Source organism: Equus caballus, chromosome 5, assembly GCF_041296265.1.
Source record: "Equus caballus isolate H_3958 breed thoroughbred chromosome 5, TB-T2T, whole genome shotgun sequence".
NCBI classification, from domain to species: domain Eukaryota; kingdom Metazoa; phylum Chordata; class Mammalia; order Perissodactyla; family Equidae; genus Equus; species Equus caballus.
The window spans coordinates 101,212,356-101,231,330 of NC_091688.1; the positions used below are offsets into that span (position 1 = coordinate 101,212,356).

Here is an 18,975-nt window from a genome sequence, read left to right on the forward strand (position 1 = left end):
CCCTAGTACTGATGCCAGACAGACACTACCAGAAAAGGAAACTATAGGCCAATATCCCTTATGAATACTGATGCAAAAAGCATCAATAAAACACTAGCAAACCAAATTCAGCAGATTATTAAAAGGATTATACACCATAACCAACTGGGATTTATTCCTAGAATGCAAGGATGATTCAACATAGAAAAATCGAATTTCAACATAACACACCACATTAACAGAATGAAGGGAGGGAAACCACATCATCATCTCAAACGATGCAGAAAAAGCATTTGACAAAATTCGAAACACTTTCGTGTTTAATATTCAAAACCCTCAACAAACTAGAAATAGAAGGAAACTACCTTAACATGAAAAAAGTCATATGTGAAAAGCCAACATTATACTCAATGGTGAAAGACTGAAACTTTTCCTTCTAAAATCAAGAAAAAAACAAGGATGCTTGCTTTCACCACTTCTGTTCAACACAGTATTTAAAGTTCTAGCTAGAGAAATTAGGCAGGAAAAAGAAATAAAAGGCATCCAAATTGGAAAGGAAGAAGTAAAATTCTCTCTTTGCAATTGACATGAAAACCCCAAAGATTATACACACACACAAACTGCTGTAACTAGTAAACAAATTCAGCAAAGTTGCAGGATACAAAATCAACACACCAAAATCAGTTGCGTTTCTATACACTAACAAAGAACAATCCCAAAAGAAAATTAAGAAAACAGGGGCCAGCCCCATGGCCAAGTGGTTAAGTCCATGTGCTCCACTTCAGCGGCCCGGGGTTTTACCGCTTCAGATCCTGCGCACAGACATGGTACCACTCATCAGGCCATGCTGAGGCGGCGTCCCACATAGCACAACCAGAAGGACCTACAACTAGAATATACAACTATGTGCTGGGGGCCTTTGGGGAGAAGAAGAAAAAAAAAAAGAAAAGAAGATTGCTAACAGATGTTAGCTCAGGTGCCAATCTCAAAAAAAGAAAATTAAGAAAACAATTCTATTTACAACAGCATCAAAAAGAATAAAATACTTAGCAATTAACTGAACCAAAGAAGAGAAATAACTATACACTGAAAACTCCAAAACATTGCTGAAAGAATTAAAGATGACATAAATAAATGGAGAGAGAAGTTCATGGATTGGAAGACTTGATATTGTTAAAATGTTGATGCTACCCAAACTGATCTACAAATTCAATACGATCCCTACCAAAATTCCAACTTTTTCTGCAGAAATATAAAAATCCATCCTAAAATTCATATGGAGGACCCAAGGGACTCCAAACAGCTGAAACAATCTTGAGAAAGGTGAAAAAGAGGAACAAGAATGTGGGCCAGCCCCATGGACTAGTGGTTAAGTTTGACATGCTCCACTTCGGTGGCCCAGGTTCAGTTCTCGGGCACAGACATACAACACCTGTTGGTGGCCATGCTGTGGCAGTGACCCACATACAAAATGGAAGAAGACTGGCACTGATGTTAGCTCAGGGCGAATCTTCCTCAAGCAAAAAGAGGAAGATTGGCAACAGATGTTAGCTCAGGGCCAATCTTTCTCAGAAAAAAAAAAGAAGAACAAGAAAAGAGGGCTCACACTTTCTGACTTCAAAACTTACTACAAATCTACAGTCATTTTGACAGTATGGTACTGGCATAAAAACAGAAGTTTAAACCAAGAGAATAGAATACAGAGCCCAGAAATAAACTCCTGCATATACGGTTAGATGATTTTCAACAGGAGTGTGAAGACTTTTCAATAAAAGTGCTGGAAAGACTGGATGTTCACATGTAAATGAGTAAGTGGACCCAACGCCATATGCAAAAATTAACTCAAAATGGATCAAAGACCTAAAAGTAAGAGCTAAAACTACAAAACTCTTAAAAGTTTAGGTGGAAAGCTTCATGATACTGGATTTGGCAATGATTTCTTAGATATGACACCAAAAGCAGAAGCAAAAACAATTAAAAATAGATCATATGTTTGGCCACAAAACAAGTCTTGACAAATTTAAGAATATTGAAATCATACCCAGTATCATTCTGACCACAGTGGTATGAAACTAGAAATCAACATCAGGAGTAAAATTGGAAAATTCACAGGTATGTCAAAATTAACACACTCCTGAACAACCAATGGGTCATAAAAGAAATCAAAAGGGAAATCAAATAGTATCTTGAGACAAATAAAAATGGAAACCCAACATACCAAAACCTATGGGATGCAGCAGAAGCAGTTCTAGGAGGGAAGTTGACAGCAATAAATGCCTAAATGAACAGAAAAGAGCAAGCTCAAATAAACAACCTGACTTTACACTTCAAGGAACCAGAAAAAGAACAAACTAGGCCCAAAATTAGCAGAAGGAAGGAAATAATAAAGATTAGAGCAGAAATAAATGAAATAGAGACTAGAAAGATCAATGAAACTAAGTGTCAGTGCTTTGAAAAGAAAAATAGACAAACCTTTAGCTAGACTAACCAAGAAAAAAGGAGAAGACTCAAATAAATAGTTATAAATGAAAAAGGAGACATTACAACTGATACCACAGAAATCAAAGGATCACAAAAGACTATCAACAAACATATGCCAATAAATTGGGTAACTTAGAAAAACTGGATAAATTCCTAGAAACATACAACCTACCAAGACTGAATCATGAAGAAATAGATAATCTGAACAGATAATTAGTAAGAAGCAATAAAAAACCTCCCAAAAATGAAAAGCCCAGGACCAGATGGCTTCACTGGTGAATTCTACCAAACATTTAAAGAAGAATTAATGCCAATCCTTCTAAAAATCTCCAAAAAAACTGAAGAGGAAGGAACAGTCCTAACTTATTTTATAAGGCCAGCACTGCCCTCATACCAAAGCCAGACAAGGACACTATCAGAAAAGAAAATTACAGGCCAATATTCCTGATGAACGTGGATGCAAAAATCCTCAACAAAATACTAGAAACCCGAATTCAACAACATATTAAAAGGATTGTACATCATGATCGAGTGGAAATTTATCCCTGGAATACAAGGATGGTTCAACACATGTAAATCAATAAATGTGATGTGCCACCTTAACAGAATGAAGGACAAAAACCAGACGATCATCTCAATAGATGCAGAAAACACACTGGACAAAACTCAATATCCTTTCATGATAAAAGTAACTCTCAAAATACTGGACATAGAGGGAATGTACCTCAAAATAATAAAGGCCATACATAAAGGACATGCCCACAGCTAACATCATACTCAATGGTGAAAAGCTGAAAGATTTTCCTCTAAGATCAAGAACAAGACCAGGATGCCCACTCTCACCCCTTTCATTCAACATAGTGCTGGAAGTCTTAGCCAGAGCAACTGGGCAAGAAAAAGGAGTAAACAGTCTCCAAATCAGAAAGGACAAGTTAAATCGTTTTTGTTCGCATCAGTTACATTTCTATTTACTAACAACGAATTATTTGAAAAAGAAACTAAGAAATAAATCACATTTACAATACCACCAAAAAGAATAAAATACTTAGGAATAAATTTGACCAAGGAGGTAAAAGATCTGTACGTTGAAAACTATAAAACACTGATGAAAGAAATGGAAAAGGACACAAATAATTGGAAAGATACCCTGTGTTCATGGACTGCAAGAATTAACATTGTTAAAATGTCCATACTACTCAAAGCCATCTACAGACTCAATGCAATCCCTGTCAAATTTTCAATGACACTTTTCACAGAAATAGAAAAAAATAACCCTAAAACTTGTATAGAACCACAAAAAATTCCAAGTAGTCAGGGAAATCTTGAGAAAGAACAAAGCTAGAGGCATCATACTTCCTGACTTCAAACTATATTACAAAGCTATAGTAATCAAAACAGTAGCGGGATAAAAACAGACACATTGACCTATGAACAGAATAGAGAGCCCAGAAATAAACCCACACATATGTGGTCAACTAATCTTTGACAAAGATGCCAAGAATACACAATGGGGAAAAGATAGACTCTTTTATAAATGGTACTGGGAAAACTGGGATGTCTACATGCAAAAGAATCAGATTGGACCCTGATGTTACACCATACACAATAATTCACCCAAATTAGATTAAAGACTTACATATAAGACCTGAAACCATAAAACTCCTAGAAGAAAATACACGGAAAAATCTCCTTGACACCAGTCTTGGCAATGATTTTTTGGATATAATACCAAAAGCATAGGCAACAAAAGAAAAAGTACACAAGTGGGACTACACCAACTAAAAAGCCTCTGCACACAAAGGAAACAATCAACAAAATGAAAAGGCAACCTGTGGAATGGGAGAAGATATTTGCAAACCACATATCTGAGGTGTTCATATCCAAAATACATAAGGAACTCATACAACTCAATAGCAAAAAACAAATAACCCAATTAAAAAATGGGCAAAGAATCTGAAGAGACATTTTTGCAAAGAAGACATACAGATGGCTAACAGGTACAAGAAAAGATGCTTAACATCGTTAATCATCAGGGAAATGCGAATCAAAACCACAATGAATATCCCCTCACACCTGTTTGGATGGCTGTTATCAAAAAGACAACAGGTACTAAGTATTGGCAAGTCCATGGAGAAAGGGAAACCCTTGTCCACTGTTGGTGAGAATGTAAATTGGTACAGCCATAATGGGCAACAGTGTGGAGGTTCCTCAAAAAACCCCTGAACTGCCATATGTAATCCCACTTCTGGGTATACATCCAAAGGAAATAAAGTCACTCTCTCAAAGAGATATTTGCCCTCCCATGTTCACCGTGGCACTCTTCACAATAGCCAAGATATGAAAACAACCTATGTGCTCACTGATAGATAAACAAAATGTATACATATATATTTACTGGAATATTATTCAGCCTTAAAAAAGAAGCAAATCCTGCCGTTTGCAACAATATGGAGGGGCCTGGAGGACATTAAGCTAAGAGAAATAAGTCAGAGAAAGACAAATACACATGATCTCACATGTGGAATCTAAAAAAGTCAAACTCATAGAACCAAATTGTAGAATGGTGATTGCCACGGCTGGGGGCGGGGGAAATGGGGAGAAGGTGGCCCAAGTCTTTCAGTCATAAGACGAGTAAGTTCTGGGGATCTAAAGTACAACATGGTGAACACAGTTAAGAATACCATATTGTATACTTGACATTTGCTAAGAGAGTAGATCTCAAATGTTCTCCCCACACCCCATACACACAAAAGGTGATGTGCGGTGACGGATGTGTTAATTACCTCAATTGTAGTAAAAATTTCACAATGTATAGGTATATTAAATCATCACACTGTGCACCTTTAGAAAATCACATTGTACAACCTAAATATATACAATTTTTATTTGTCAATCATACCTCAGTAAAGTTGGGGAAAAAAGAAAAGAAACAGACAAATTGGACTTCCTCAAAATTAAAAACCTTTGTGGATCAAAGGATACTATAAAAGATGGTGTCAATTATCAACAGTGGAAACCCACAGAATGGAGAAAATATCTGCAAATCATGTATCTGATAAGAGATTAATATCCAGAATATAAAAAGAACTTGTAAAACTCAATAACAACAAAATGAACAACACAATTAAAAGTGGGCAGAGAAATCAAACAACCCGATCAAAAAAAGGGCAGGGGACATGAACAGACATTTCTCCAAAGAAGATATACGGATGGCCAATAGACACATGAAAAGATGCTCATCATCACTAATCATCAGGGAAATGCAAATCAAAACTACACTAAGATATCACCTTACACCTGTTAGAATGGCAAAAATAACCAAAACAAAAAGTGACAAATGTTGGAGAGGTTGTGGAGAAAAAGGAACCCTCATACACTGTTGATGGGAGTGCAAACTGGTACAGCCACTATGGAAAACAGTATGGAGATTCCTCAAAAAATTAAAAATAGAAATACCATATGACCCAGCCATCCCAGTACTGGGTGTCTATCCAAAGAACTTGAAATCAGCAATTCCAAAAGTCCCATGCACCCCTATGTTCATCACAGCATTATTTACAACAGCCAAGACGTGGAAGCAACCTAAGTGCCCATCAACTGATGACTGGATAAAGAACATATGGTATATATATACAATGGAATACTACTCAGCCATAAAAAAGGATAAAATCGTCCCATTCACAACAACATGGATGGACCTTGAGGGTATTATGTTAAGTGAAATAAGCCAGATAGAGAAAGACGAACTCTGTATGACTCCACTCATAGGTGGAAGTTAAACATATAGACAAAGAGAACTGATTGGTGGTTACCAGGGGAAACGGGGGATGGGGGAGGGCACAAAGGGTGAAGTTGTGCACCTACAACAGGACTAACAATAACGTCCCATTGAAATTTCACAAGGTTGTAAACTACCATAATGTCAATAAAAAGTTAAAAAAAAAATGGGCAGAGAATATGAACAGACATTTTTCCAAAGACGATATACAAATGGCCAATAAGCACATGAAAAGACGCTCAACATTACTAATCATTAGGGAAAAGCAAATCAAAACCATGATGAGACATCACTTCACACCCATTAGAATGGCTGTTATCAAAAAAACCAGAAAACAACACATGCTGGTGAGGATGCAGAGAAACTGGAACCTTGTGCATTGCTGGTGGGCATGGAAAATAGAATGGCACTGCCTCAAAAAATTAAACATAAATTTACCATATGATCCAGCAGTTCCATTTCTGGGTAAACACCCAAAAGAATTGAAAGCAGGGACTCAAACAGCTATCTGTATACCATGTCATAGCAGCATTATTCACAAAAGCCAAAAGATGGAAACCACTCAAATGTCCATCAACAAATGAATGGATAAATAAAATGTCGTATATATATATATATATATACACACACACACACAATAGAATATTATTCAGCCTTAAAGGAAAAAAAAGGAAATTCCAATATACGCTACAACATGGATGAACCTTGAATACATTATGCTGAGAGAAATAAGCCAGACACAAAAGACAAATATCATATCATTCCAGTCGCATGAGGTACCTGGAACAGTCAAATTCAGAGACAGAAAGCAGAACAGTGTTTACTGGGGGCTGGGGAGCAGGGAAGATGGAGAGCTGAAAAGGTACAGAGTTGCAGTATGGGATGACGAAAAAGTTCTGGAGATGGATAGCAGTGATGGTTGCAAAACAACGTGAAAGTACTTAATGACTCTGAATTATATGCTTACAATACAGATCTCCCTGAATCAAATTCTCAGGGGTGGGAGTTAGAGTTTAGCCCTCTCCATTTTTTTTTTCAAAGTCCAGAGGTGATTCTGACAAAAAGACAGAATCAACACTCACTGGTCAACATAATATTAAGGATGCAGGTCTAAAAACTAAAGCCGAGTTTAGCAAAGTTTAACAAAGTCCAGCATCCTGCTACCTACCTGGAAAACATACTTTGAAGTTACCTGGTCCAACTTCCTACTGTCAGAAATAGGAATCACTTCCACAGGAAACTGTAGAGATGCTCACCTGGGGTCTGCTTAACTGTCCTACCTGATATGACATTTGCATCTTGGTGAAATAGTCAAACTTTTTGTTTGAAAGCTTCAACTATTCTTAGTTATATTAAGCCTAAACCCGCTTTATTGTATGTCATACTTACTGGACCAGTTCTGACCACTAAAGGAGCACAAAATACCATGTGACTAACCTATGAATATTTCTTTCCCTTCCCCAAAGCCCCAGTACCTAGTTGTATATCCTAGTGGTGAGTCATTTTGGTTTTCTACGCAAGCCGCCACCACAGCATGGCTACTGACAGATGAGTGGAGTGGTTCCGAGACTGGGAACTGAACCCGGGCCACCAAAGAGGAGTGCACTGAACTTTAACCACCAGGCCATCAGGGCTGGCTCTGTGAATTTTTTAGAAAATATATACCCAGCTGGTCAACCCTTTCAAGGTCTATACATCCATTTCCCTCAATTCTTCTTCCCAGGACCTGTTTTCCAGGCCGTGCCCCACTGTGGCTGTCTTCTTCCAGACAGCCTCTCATTGCCCATTGTGGGAATCACCTCAAATCCAGTTTTTCTAAAGACCCCGGTGCTTTCAATGAATTAAAGAGTGTGTTCGAAAAGACAGAATATTCATATATGGGTTCTATTTGTTTAATTTTGCTCAGTAACCCAAGCAATTAATACCACATATAAATTTTTAAAACTCATTCTATGAAAAATTGCTTAGCTTTCTCAGGATACGATTGTAGGGCTTTCTATCCACATCTCCTCCCATGACTAGGTGACACCAAAACCTCTTACAAACTCAATATTATTTCAACATTTGAATACAACTACACACATTTTTTCCCTCACATGCTGCTTATAGCCTGAGTTTTATACCACTTACAAACCAAAGGATATTTTAGGGCATAAATAAAATAAAAATTAAATGTACTTTATTCTACTTACTAATTATAACATTTACAAATGTCAGTGGTTTATAAACCAATAAAATGGGTAAAAACTTACAGAATTAAAACAGAGATTAGATTCTTCTGAACAGAACACAGTTTAGTAACTGACTTTGACATTTTTCAGATAAAATAAAATTGGTTCTGCCTTTAAATATTAAAATAATACTTTAACTGGCTAGAGAATATATATTTAAAGTAGAAAAGTGAGTATATTTTAAAGAACAGCATTATTATTTACTTAGAAAGCCTTATAAATAAAATCGTTATATAATTGGGTAAGTATTACTGATACTCCTAAGGTTTTCCAAACCATAAAATTTTGAATTTAAACTAGTTTACACTTTAGTTTTAAAACATCAAGCATTTTTTAAAACTATCTCAAACTTTTCAGAAAAGCAAATATATGTAAAGAATTCACATTTAAATTATTTTATAACAGACTTAAAAAATTCATTTTTGGGGCTGGCTCAGTGGCGTAGGAGTTAAGTTCGAACATTCCACTTGGCGGCCTGGGGTTTGTGGGTTCAGATCCCGTGTAGTATGTACATACACATGCAGCATACAGGTGTAGTGTGTGTGTTCGTGTGAGCATGCACACGTGCACGGACACGGTTTTCTTACCCCTGAACTCATCTCCGGGCTGTGTGGCTGGCTCTGCTGTTGCCTCTGGTGAGCCGTCAGCAAGCCCAGAGCCGGAAGGCTGGGCCAGCTCTGGAGATATGCCAGCGACCCGGAGAAGCCCCGGTCCGCCGTGCCCACCGAGGGGGGCTGCTTCTCCTGAGCGTTGCCGAGCGCCAGCCCCACCCGGCTGGCCCTCTGCTGATTCGGAAGGAAGGGCAACACGCCCACTCCGGCTGTTACCGTGGTCTGAGTTGGAAGCAGAGCGGACGCTGCAGCGAAGCACAAATGCAAAAAGACGAGGCTTATTCACAACAGTCCTTTTGATTTTGTCAAATTATGGGCGAAATGTGCAGAAACCTACTTTTTACCTGTTAGAGAACAGCTAAATTTAAAAGGTGAGGTTACACCTTGTAAATTAGCAGGCTCTTGTATGGAAAAACAAAAACCTCTAATAGTAATAATCATCATTTTCTTTTTTTTTTTAAAGGTTTTATTTTTCCTTTTTCTCCCCAAAGCCCCGCAGCACATAGTTGTATATTTTTAGTTGTGGGTCCTTCTAGTTGTGGCATGTGGGATGCTGCCTCAACATGGCCTGATGAGCAGTGCCACGTCCGCACCCAGGGTTCGAACCGGCGAGACCCTGGGCCGCTGAAGTGGAGCGTTCGAACTTAGCCACTCAGCCACGGGGCCGGCGCCCATCCTTTTCCTATCTTCAATAACTTCCAGGATAATCTCAAGGATATTATATTTTTTAGTTCCAAATTTTAATTGTATATTTTAGAAGTTGAGAGCAAAATTTATGTACTTTTGGGGGCTGGCCCCGTGGCCGAGTGGTTAAGTTCGCGCGCTCGGCTGCAGGCGGCCCAGTGTTTCGTTAGTTCGAATCCTGGGCGCGGACATGGCACTGCTCATCAGACCACGCTGAGGCAGCGTCCCACATGCCACAACTAGAAGAACCCACAACGAAGAATACACAACTATGTACCGGGGGGCTTTGGGGAGAAAAAGGCAAAAATAAAATCTTAAAAAAAAAAAAAAATTATGTACTTTTGGGCATTTAAGTCACATCAGTGCTGTTTTTTATGCCCAATCACTGGAATTTGCCTGCTTCCATATTTAAAGAAAATAATTAAGTCAGTCTCCAGTTGAAAAAATTCTCTGACACTTAAATATTAACAAAGTTGGATTAAATACAAGAATAAATTTGGTCAGCTGGCTTGCACAGCTCCTAAGAGCCAACTGTATGTCTCTCTGTCCAGCTCTTGGCATCGATGTCTTCACACAGGTAACCTGAAAGTGGCCATGGGCGGCGTGTTCACACACACAGACCCACAACTGCTACAAAGCAAGACTTTGTTGTAACCTAGAGAGCTCGTTTTTAAGCATCAGCACACCACTGGTTTACAAAATATCAACACTTGTGAATACATAAGCACCAAATTTAACACATGAAAGTTTGACATTTTTATTTACAGGAAATAAGAAATTCTGGAAGAAATGAAAGTTTTAATAAGAAAATTCTGACCCATTCCACTTTTTAGGTCAAAGTTAAAAGAAAAGAGCTAATTTGGATAAACTACTTTAAGTCAAATTTATACTTTACAAATTCACTAAACAAATCTCTTAAATTATTTTTAGTACTCAATATTTAGAGAGGGAAAATTTAGTCTTATCTTTTAGATAGAACTAAACACTGCGACACTGAATTTTCAGTGTCCGTGCAGCATCGATGCTAAAGCAAATGGCTTATTATTTAACCCGACACAAATCATAAACATTTGCATAGGCTTTTAGTCACGCAAAATTTAATTTTTAGGACAGACTCCATCATACCATAAAAATTTCCACACCTGTCTGTATCCCGGTTTAACTTCTGCCCAGTTAATTTCAATAGTCAGAACTGAGTACATTATTTAATCATTTGACTTGTTAGTTTTATGCACAAGAGGTTAAATATGCTACTCCTATTTAATTGACTCCTTCTCTTCATTACTGGTGACCCTTCTCTTTTCCCTCAGCATGCTCACTTCAAACAAATTTCAATCAAACTCAAACTGAAAATTTCAAAATCACATTCAAATCAGAACTCTAGGTACACCATCATGCTCCTGTTTCTCTAAAAAGAAAACACTATTCCATTGAAATGTCATCTTTTCAGAAGCACATAGTACACTTATTATTATTTTTCTTCTACTACTAATTTGGAGATCACATTTGAAAAATCATACAAATAAATAATCAAATTTTAAATTTATAAGTGCCAGATATTTCTTTATAAAGCTAAGGGTTTTTGGTGCCAGCCCCATGGCCTAGTGGTTAAGTTCAGCACACTCTGCTTCGGCGGCCTGAGCGTGGTTCCCAGGCACAGACCTACACCACTTCGGCAGTGGCCACACTGTGGTGGTGACCCACATACAAAATAGAGGAAGACTGGCACAGAAGTTAGCTCAGGGCAAATCTTCCTCACCAAAACAAAACAAAACAAAAAGCTAAGAGTTTTCCTATCCGGGCAAAATTAAATGGATCCCTATGCAGTGTGCTGTCAGCCCAGTGGGCAGCATGTCGGTCTCAAATAGATCTGTGTCTTTGCCTCACGCTGCTAGTTGCGTCTTCATCAAATATTAAAGCATATCCAGCAGGGAAAATCTTATCTTGGTATGGGAGCAAGTCCATTAATAACTTACTGATAGTTTTCTAATGTTACAAATAAAAAAGCCAAGAGGGCTCTTGAAATTTTAAATGACTGAATAAAACTCAAATATGACCTTCCTGTAAATGAAAGCAGATTATATGTAAACTACCTTTACATCTCAAATCTGACTATTTACGGACTTCTCAGTAAACACACATCATTTACTTTTATGTGCTTCTCCATGATGGCCCAACTCTGCCTTCAGTGGAAGCGCGGACCCCATCCCCACTGCGGTCTGCACCACCATAGCTGGCGGATCTCCGAGCAAGCCCGGTTTCTGCAAAAGAAGAAAGGAGGGAAGACTTTTGCCCACAGCAACCAGATATAACCTAACAAAAAGGCTACACACAGGAAAATTCATAAGTAATCTGACCACCGGCCTGATTACAGAACAGGAATGAGCTCATTTCAAAAGAAAGAATATACCATACTTACATTATTTGTATGAATATTCTCAAGTTTCATTAATTGTTGCTGTGCCAGTGGTACATGAGAAAGATTCTGAAGGAACAAATTAGAAGCATTACCCATAGCTGAGCTCTGTGAAAACCACAAAACATTAAGTTAGCTTAATTTTGAAAAGCTGCTTGTTGTAAAACCCAATTCATTTCAAAGTTCAATTCCTCAGTTGATGAGGACAAAAGTAACAGTTTCTTAATGTCCCACTTTCCACCTTCAGGCAACAGTAACTAATTATTTTAATAATATACAAGATGTGACCACGTAATGCCACATCCTGTCCTTCTTTTCCTTCATCCTTCCTTCCCTCCCTCCCCGCTACGTGGCTGTCGTGTTGGTGTCATTCTGTCACTGATTTATTCATTCCATTTCTCAACAAGGATTTACTGAGCACTGCTGTGTGCCAGGCACCATGCTACCCAGTGAGAAATACAGCAGTGGGGTCTGCCCGCACGGATCTTAGAGTCCCCTGAGGAAGGCAGACATTAGTTACTTATACAAACATGTAATTACAAATGGTGATGAGTGTATGAAAGACAAACCTGAGGAGCCAAGAGCACACGTGATGGGGGAATTTGATTTAGATTGATATTCAAGGAAGGCCTCCCTGAGGAACCAAGATCTGAAGGCTGCAGAGGAGTAACTGGGTGACGTCTGGAGGGTTTCTGGGGGCTGGGTGGGAAGCATTCCAGGCAGGAGCAGCAGGAGCGAAGACCAAAGAGAAGAGAACGAGGTCCTTCGAGGACCAAAAGCAGGCCACTGAGGCCGGCACAGTGATGCCCAATGAGCATGAGAAGCGGAGAGGGCGGCCAGGACAGGCCATAAAGGCAAAACGAAGCATTTAGGTCTTTATTCTAAAATAAAGGGAGTATGGTCAATACTCTGAACTCCCCTCTCATATCACTCTTTACACCTTACTGTAATTAGCTGTTCGGTGTTTGTTTTCTCTATTTGTTGAAATTCTGTAAGGGACTATGATATTCTGTTCAATGCTGTAGCCTCAGTGACTAGCAGTGTCTGGCACATATTAAATTCCCAATAAAATATGCTGAGTAGATGAATGAATAAAGACCCTGCAATGCACAATGCCCTACATTAGAATCTAAGAATGAAAAACAAATAAAAGATAGAGCTTCCCCTTAAAAAGCTGGGTTTAGGACCAGACATCAAGCACCTGTTATACGCTACATTTGACTTGTAACCAGGCTTCTATATAGATACAGCCTTAAACAGTATCTGAAATTAATGAGTAATGTTTTATTTCCAGTATTATGGATATTTACATATACAAACACATTTTTAAAAACTTATCCGAACAAGGTGAGAAAAATATTTTTCACTCTCAAAAATACATGAATTATTTTTATAAAACTGATTAAATTTTAAGAATTAAGAGCTATTGTTCATTCATTTATTCTTTTCATTCTGTAAATACTTTTTTGAGTTAAGACCACATAAGAAAATTTGTTTTGAACTACTAATTTCTAGAAAAATATACCACAAAATACACCTCTTCTCGTCTTAAAGTCTTACAAATAGGAACCAACAAATATACATAACTATGCTGCTTTGATCAGCTTAATGTGATCTGATGTACTCAAGTTATGTTATGTTTTTATGCAGCTACACTTATTACTATGGATTTTTAAAAAATAAAATACGTAACTTCTTAAGAACTTTAAGTGATAAAAACAAACGAAATATTCACTCTAAATTTTGGATGCTTCAGTACTCAATGCTACTTAGATACCTGATGTGCTTTATTCAACTGTAAAAATGCAGGAGACATGGGTGGGTTCATCAGATGCGGCAAGCTGTGAGGGGTTCCAAGAACTGCTTTAAGAAAACAGAAGTAAAAACTTAACGTTATGATACACATGGAATTAAAAAATAAATAAAACAAACTCCAAAAGGGTAAATGAGTATTTCTTTAACTTTTAACAAATCCATTGGAAGTTCAAGATACACTGACCTTGTCAATGCACAAAAAGGGACAAGTTCTTTTCCTTGTGATTCAAACCTAGAATCTGATTTAAAATTCCAAAACCACCTGTCATAATGGTAAAACACCAAACCCAGCCTTTCTCTTCTCTATCATTAGTGCAACAAAATGAATCCCATCTTTTAATAAGTATAATACTAATTGAACCCATGCTATTTGCTCAGTATTTTCGTTGGGCTTTTGGGATATTTTAGCATGGGGTGGAGGGGAAGGATAAGATACAATCTTGTCCTTGAAAAGCTTACAATCTAATTGAGAAGAGAATATATGTACCTGAAAAATATTTACACAATAAAAACAAAAGAAACAATACTGTACACAGTTGATAAAAGGAATAAATGGTAACTAGAAGTTTTATCAAGTTTGTCTGAGTACAAATACCAGAGTGCATATCATAAGTCATGTTTTCAAAATAGATAATATACAGACAAAAAGAACCATGAGACACAAAAATATAAGAAGCAATTTTGTCTAATTTATTATAAAGTATCTAAGTAACTGGAAATAGTCAAAATATACAAAATTCCCTAGCAATACAATAGTTAATTGGAATCATAGAAGGTCAGGTTTAGAAAGTATTTCAAAAGCATATAATTCATTGACCAAAAATATTTGGAATTTATATGTAACATCCCTACAAGTTCTCATGCTTCAAAAACTCTGTTTCAAATTTTTATTACTTGCTGAGGCAGTCCACTACATCTTTGGAAAACTGGCCATTAGAAAGTGCTTTCTTTGGAACGAGCGAGTTTCACTCTAGGTGGTGAGAAGATTAGATCATTAGGATGAGTTGCTTACAAAAGACAACGCTGTTTATTAGGAAAGAGGGATAAAGATGGTCATTTCATAATGACAAAGGGGTCAATTCATCAAGAGGATGCAACAATCTTAAATGTCTGGGCACCAAAACACAAAGCTTCAAAATATATAAAGCAGAAACTTCTAGAACTGAAAGGAAAAGTAGACAAATCCACAACATGATTAGAGATTTCAACACCACCTGCTCTCTTTTTTTAGGCAGTCACCATATTTTTTTAATAAAACATTACAATACATTTTCTCACAGCTTTAGTGAATACAATATTTCCCAGTTTAAAACAACACCAACCAGAATCAAAACACTGAAAATATCCAGTCTCACATCTAACTGCCCTCACTCTTACCTCTTGGCTAGGACTCCCACTGAGCCCCACCCCTCTCCTCAATAATTAATAGAATACATTGACAGAAAATCAGTAAGGATATAGAAAACTTGAACAAAACTATCAACCAACAACACATACAGAGGATTATAATATATTACCACAACCAAGTGAGGTTTACCCTAGGAATAAAAGGTTGGTTTAACATTTAAAAAAATCAATCAATGTAATTCATCATGATAACAGACCAAAAAACCCACATATGATCATCTCAATAAATGGAGAAAAGCAATGGATAAATTCCAAGAATTCTCATGATAAAATTTCTCAGCAATATAGAAATAGAAGGGAGAGGTCTCAGCTTGAAAAAGAAAACCTATGAAAAACTATAGCTAACATTATATTAAATAATAAAAAAAAGAAATGCTTTCTCTGTAAGATCAGGAACAAGGCAAGGATGTCCACTCACACCAGTTCGATGCAGAAACGATGCTGGAATTTCTACCTATTGCAATAAAGCAAGAAAGAGAAATAAAAGGCATAGATACCGGAAAGGAAGAAGTAAAACTGTTAATTTGCAGATGACATGATTGTCTATATAGAAAATTCTAGGTACAAAAACCTACTAGAAACAATAAGTAAGGTTGCAAAATATCAGATAAATATACAAAATCAATTCTACTTGCATATGCCAGCAAAAAGCAATAGGAAATTGAAATTTAAAAGGCAATACCATTTAAAATAGTATCAAGAAAAGTGAAATGCTATGGGTAACTCTGACAAAATATGTGTAAGATTTGTACCCTGAAAACTACAAAATATTGCTGAGAGAAATTAAAGAAGACCTAAATAAATGGATATATATGTTTACCATATTTATGGCTCAGCCTCAAAATTGATGTCAATTCTGCCCAAATTAGTATATAGATTCAACACAATCCCAATCAAATTCCCAGCAGACATTTTTCATAGAAATTGACGGGCTGATTCTAAAATTTATATGCAAATGCAAAGGACTTAGAATAGCCAAACAAACTGAATAGAGTTGGAGGACTTTTACTAACTGATTTCAAGATTTATTATAAAGCTACATTTATTAAGACAATGCAGTCTTGGTCTAATGACAGACATTTAAATCAGCAGAATAGAGTCCTGAGAGACAGCCATACATATATGTTCAATCGATTTTTGAAAAAGGTGTCAAGAAGTTCAATGGAAAAGGACAATCTCTGTAAACAAATGATACTGGAACAACTGTGGGAAAAAAATCAACTTGGAGCTTTTACCTCACACCATAAGAAAAATGTAACTGGAAATGGATCATAGATCTAAATGTAACAGGTAAAATTATAAAAATTCTGGAGGAAAACATCTTAGTGACCTTGAATTTGACGAAGATTTCTTAAATACGACACAAAAAGTATAAATTATTAAAAAATAATAAATCAGACTTTGCCAAAATCATAAATTTTGCTCTTCAAAAGACATTGTTAAGAAAATAAAAAGACAACCTACAGAGTGGAAGAAAATATTTGCAAATCCACATACTCAACAGAAGCCTTGGATCTAGAGCACAGCACCCTTACAACTTCAGACAAAGAGCTCAGTTTTAAAAGGTGCAAAATATTTAAAAAGAAATATTAACAATGAATAAAGATGGCACATTAGCACACCAAAAGATGTTCAAAATCATTAGTCAAAAGGGATATTCAAATTAAAACCACCATGAGCTGGCACTACACACCCAATGGACAGGCTAAAATGGAAGGATCAACATAATGAGTGTTGGTGAGGATACTGAGCAAAGCAGCCCTGGATGCTGACGGTGAGAATGTGCAATGGTTCAACCACACTGCAATACAGCTGGGAGAGCTTCTAATAACTTCAACACACAAACACCATATGACCCAGTCATTCCACAACTAGATATTTACCCAAGAGAAGTGAAAGTCTAAGTCTACACAAAGACTAGTACACAAATGTTCACAGCAATTTTATTTATAATGACCTAATACTGGAAATAACCTAATTGTTCAACAAGTCAATGAATACGCAAAGTGAGATGCAATACTACTCAGCATTAAAAAGGAAAAAACCATTGATACATGCAGCAATGTGCATAATCTCAAAATAATAAGTGGCGTGAAAGAAGCCAGACAGTACATACTGTGTGATTCCATTTATATAAATTTCTGGAAAATTTGTCACTCCTCTCTACTGACAGAAAGCAAATCAGCAGTTTCCTGGGGACAAGGAAGGGGTGGATGACAAAGGAGCAAAAGGAAACTTTCAAGAGTAACGACTATGTTTATTATTTTGATTGTGGTGATGGTTTCAGGAGTTATACATATGTCAAAACTTATCAATTGGTACACTTTAAATATGTACAGATTAATGTGCATCACTTATACCTCAATGAAACTAAAATACGACTTAGACCATAAGGACTTACATGATAGTTAAAATTAAAAATACACATACGTAAAGAAAGAAGTGTAGAATATTTACATTATATTGTATTTTTGAAGGCAGTTAAAAGACCTGAATTAAAGAGAAAAGATCAGTATGGTCAGAATAACATAATCAAATTGGGTCTGGGAGGAAAATCAACCTGATGGTCGTGTACAGATTAGATTAGAGAGAAAAGAGGGCAGAAAAGAAGAGTGGTTAGGAAAGTACAGACCAGACCACATGTGAGAAACGAGGTATGTACAAGCTCTGAAACGGACATGTAAAGGAAGGGGTTTAACCAGTAAACAAATATTTAAGTGCCTTTCACTATAACCAGCAGCTCTGTTCTAAGTGCTTGAGATGAACAAGACAGATAAATCTTTGCCATTGTGGAGCTTCCATTCTCGTGGGAGAGACAGACAACAAGCAAATGAATGCATGTAAGTTATTTGAAAAATGATACAATGAGAAAGAAGTAGGGCAAGGGTATAAATATAAATATATATATAATATATACAATTATAAGGAATTATGCTTCTGTACAATTATTCCCATTTGTTCAGAGCCTCTGTGACGAGTTCAGCCTACAGTAAGGGATACAGCTAAGACGTAGTAAAGGAAAAACCAATGGAACTTATTAATTAATAAGATATTCTGTCTTTCCCGAACACCAAGAAACTTTCCATACATTGCCCAGCAGCTTTGCATGTTTGAGTGAGGCACAGATTTAATCCTTTTCCCCTCCACTCGACACAAACAAAGCCAAGCCATGTTTGGTGAAACGATTTCCCCATCAGTGTAATATTGAAACATCTTAATTAAAATTGTGAAAGTAGCACTGAAATAAAGAAGCATGATCTCCTATGGTCATACATCAATCTGAGTAGAAAAGTAGAGTGGAGAATATGTATTCTTAGATAAAAAGAAGAGACAAGGGGCCAGCCCCATGGCCAAGTGGTTAAGTTCATGTGCTCCGCTACAGAGGCCCAGGGTTTTGCTGGTTTGGATCCTGGGCGCGGACATGGCACCACTTGTCAGGCCACGCGGAGGCGGCGTCCCATGTGCCACAACTAGAAGGACCCACAACTAGAATATACAACTATGTACTGGGGAGATTTGGGGAAAAAAACACAGAAAGAAAAAAAAAAGAAGAAGATTGGCAACATTTGTTAG

General features: G+C 37.0%; 1 protein-coding gene across 11 annotated transcripts in view; it reads right to left on the reverse strand.

The window, feature by feature from the left end:
• RAVER2 (ribonucleoprotein, PTB binding 2) overlaps window positions 1-18,975 on the reverse strand; it is a 93,913-nt gene that overhangs the window by 27,660 nt on the left and 47,278 nt on the right. For 4 of the 11 annotated variants that reach the window (XR_011438903.1, XM_023641950.2, XM_070267547.1 and 1 more), the window contains exons 6-9: window positions 13,958-14,043; window positions 12,184-12,249; window positions 11,914-12,025; window positions 9,057-9,325 (exon numbers count right to left, since the gene is read on the reverse strand). Coding sequence is in view for 9 of the 11 variants with exons in the window: in XM_023641950.2 (XP_023497718.2) it covers window positions 9,057-9,325; window positions 11,914-12,025; window positions 12,184-12,249; window positions 13,958-14,043 (533 nt within the window). In the remaining 2 variants the exon portion in view is untranslated. Of the gene's footprint in view, window positions 1-9,056; window positions 9,326-11,913; window positions 12,026-12,183; window positions 12,289-13,957; window positions 14,044-18,975 lie in introns of all 11 variants that reach the window. The other 7 variants (XR_011438902.1, XM_070267548.1, XM_070267545.1 and 4 more) reach the window with 3 other exon arrangements.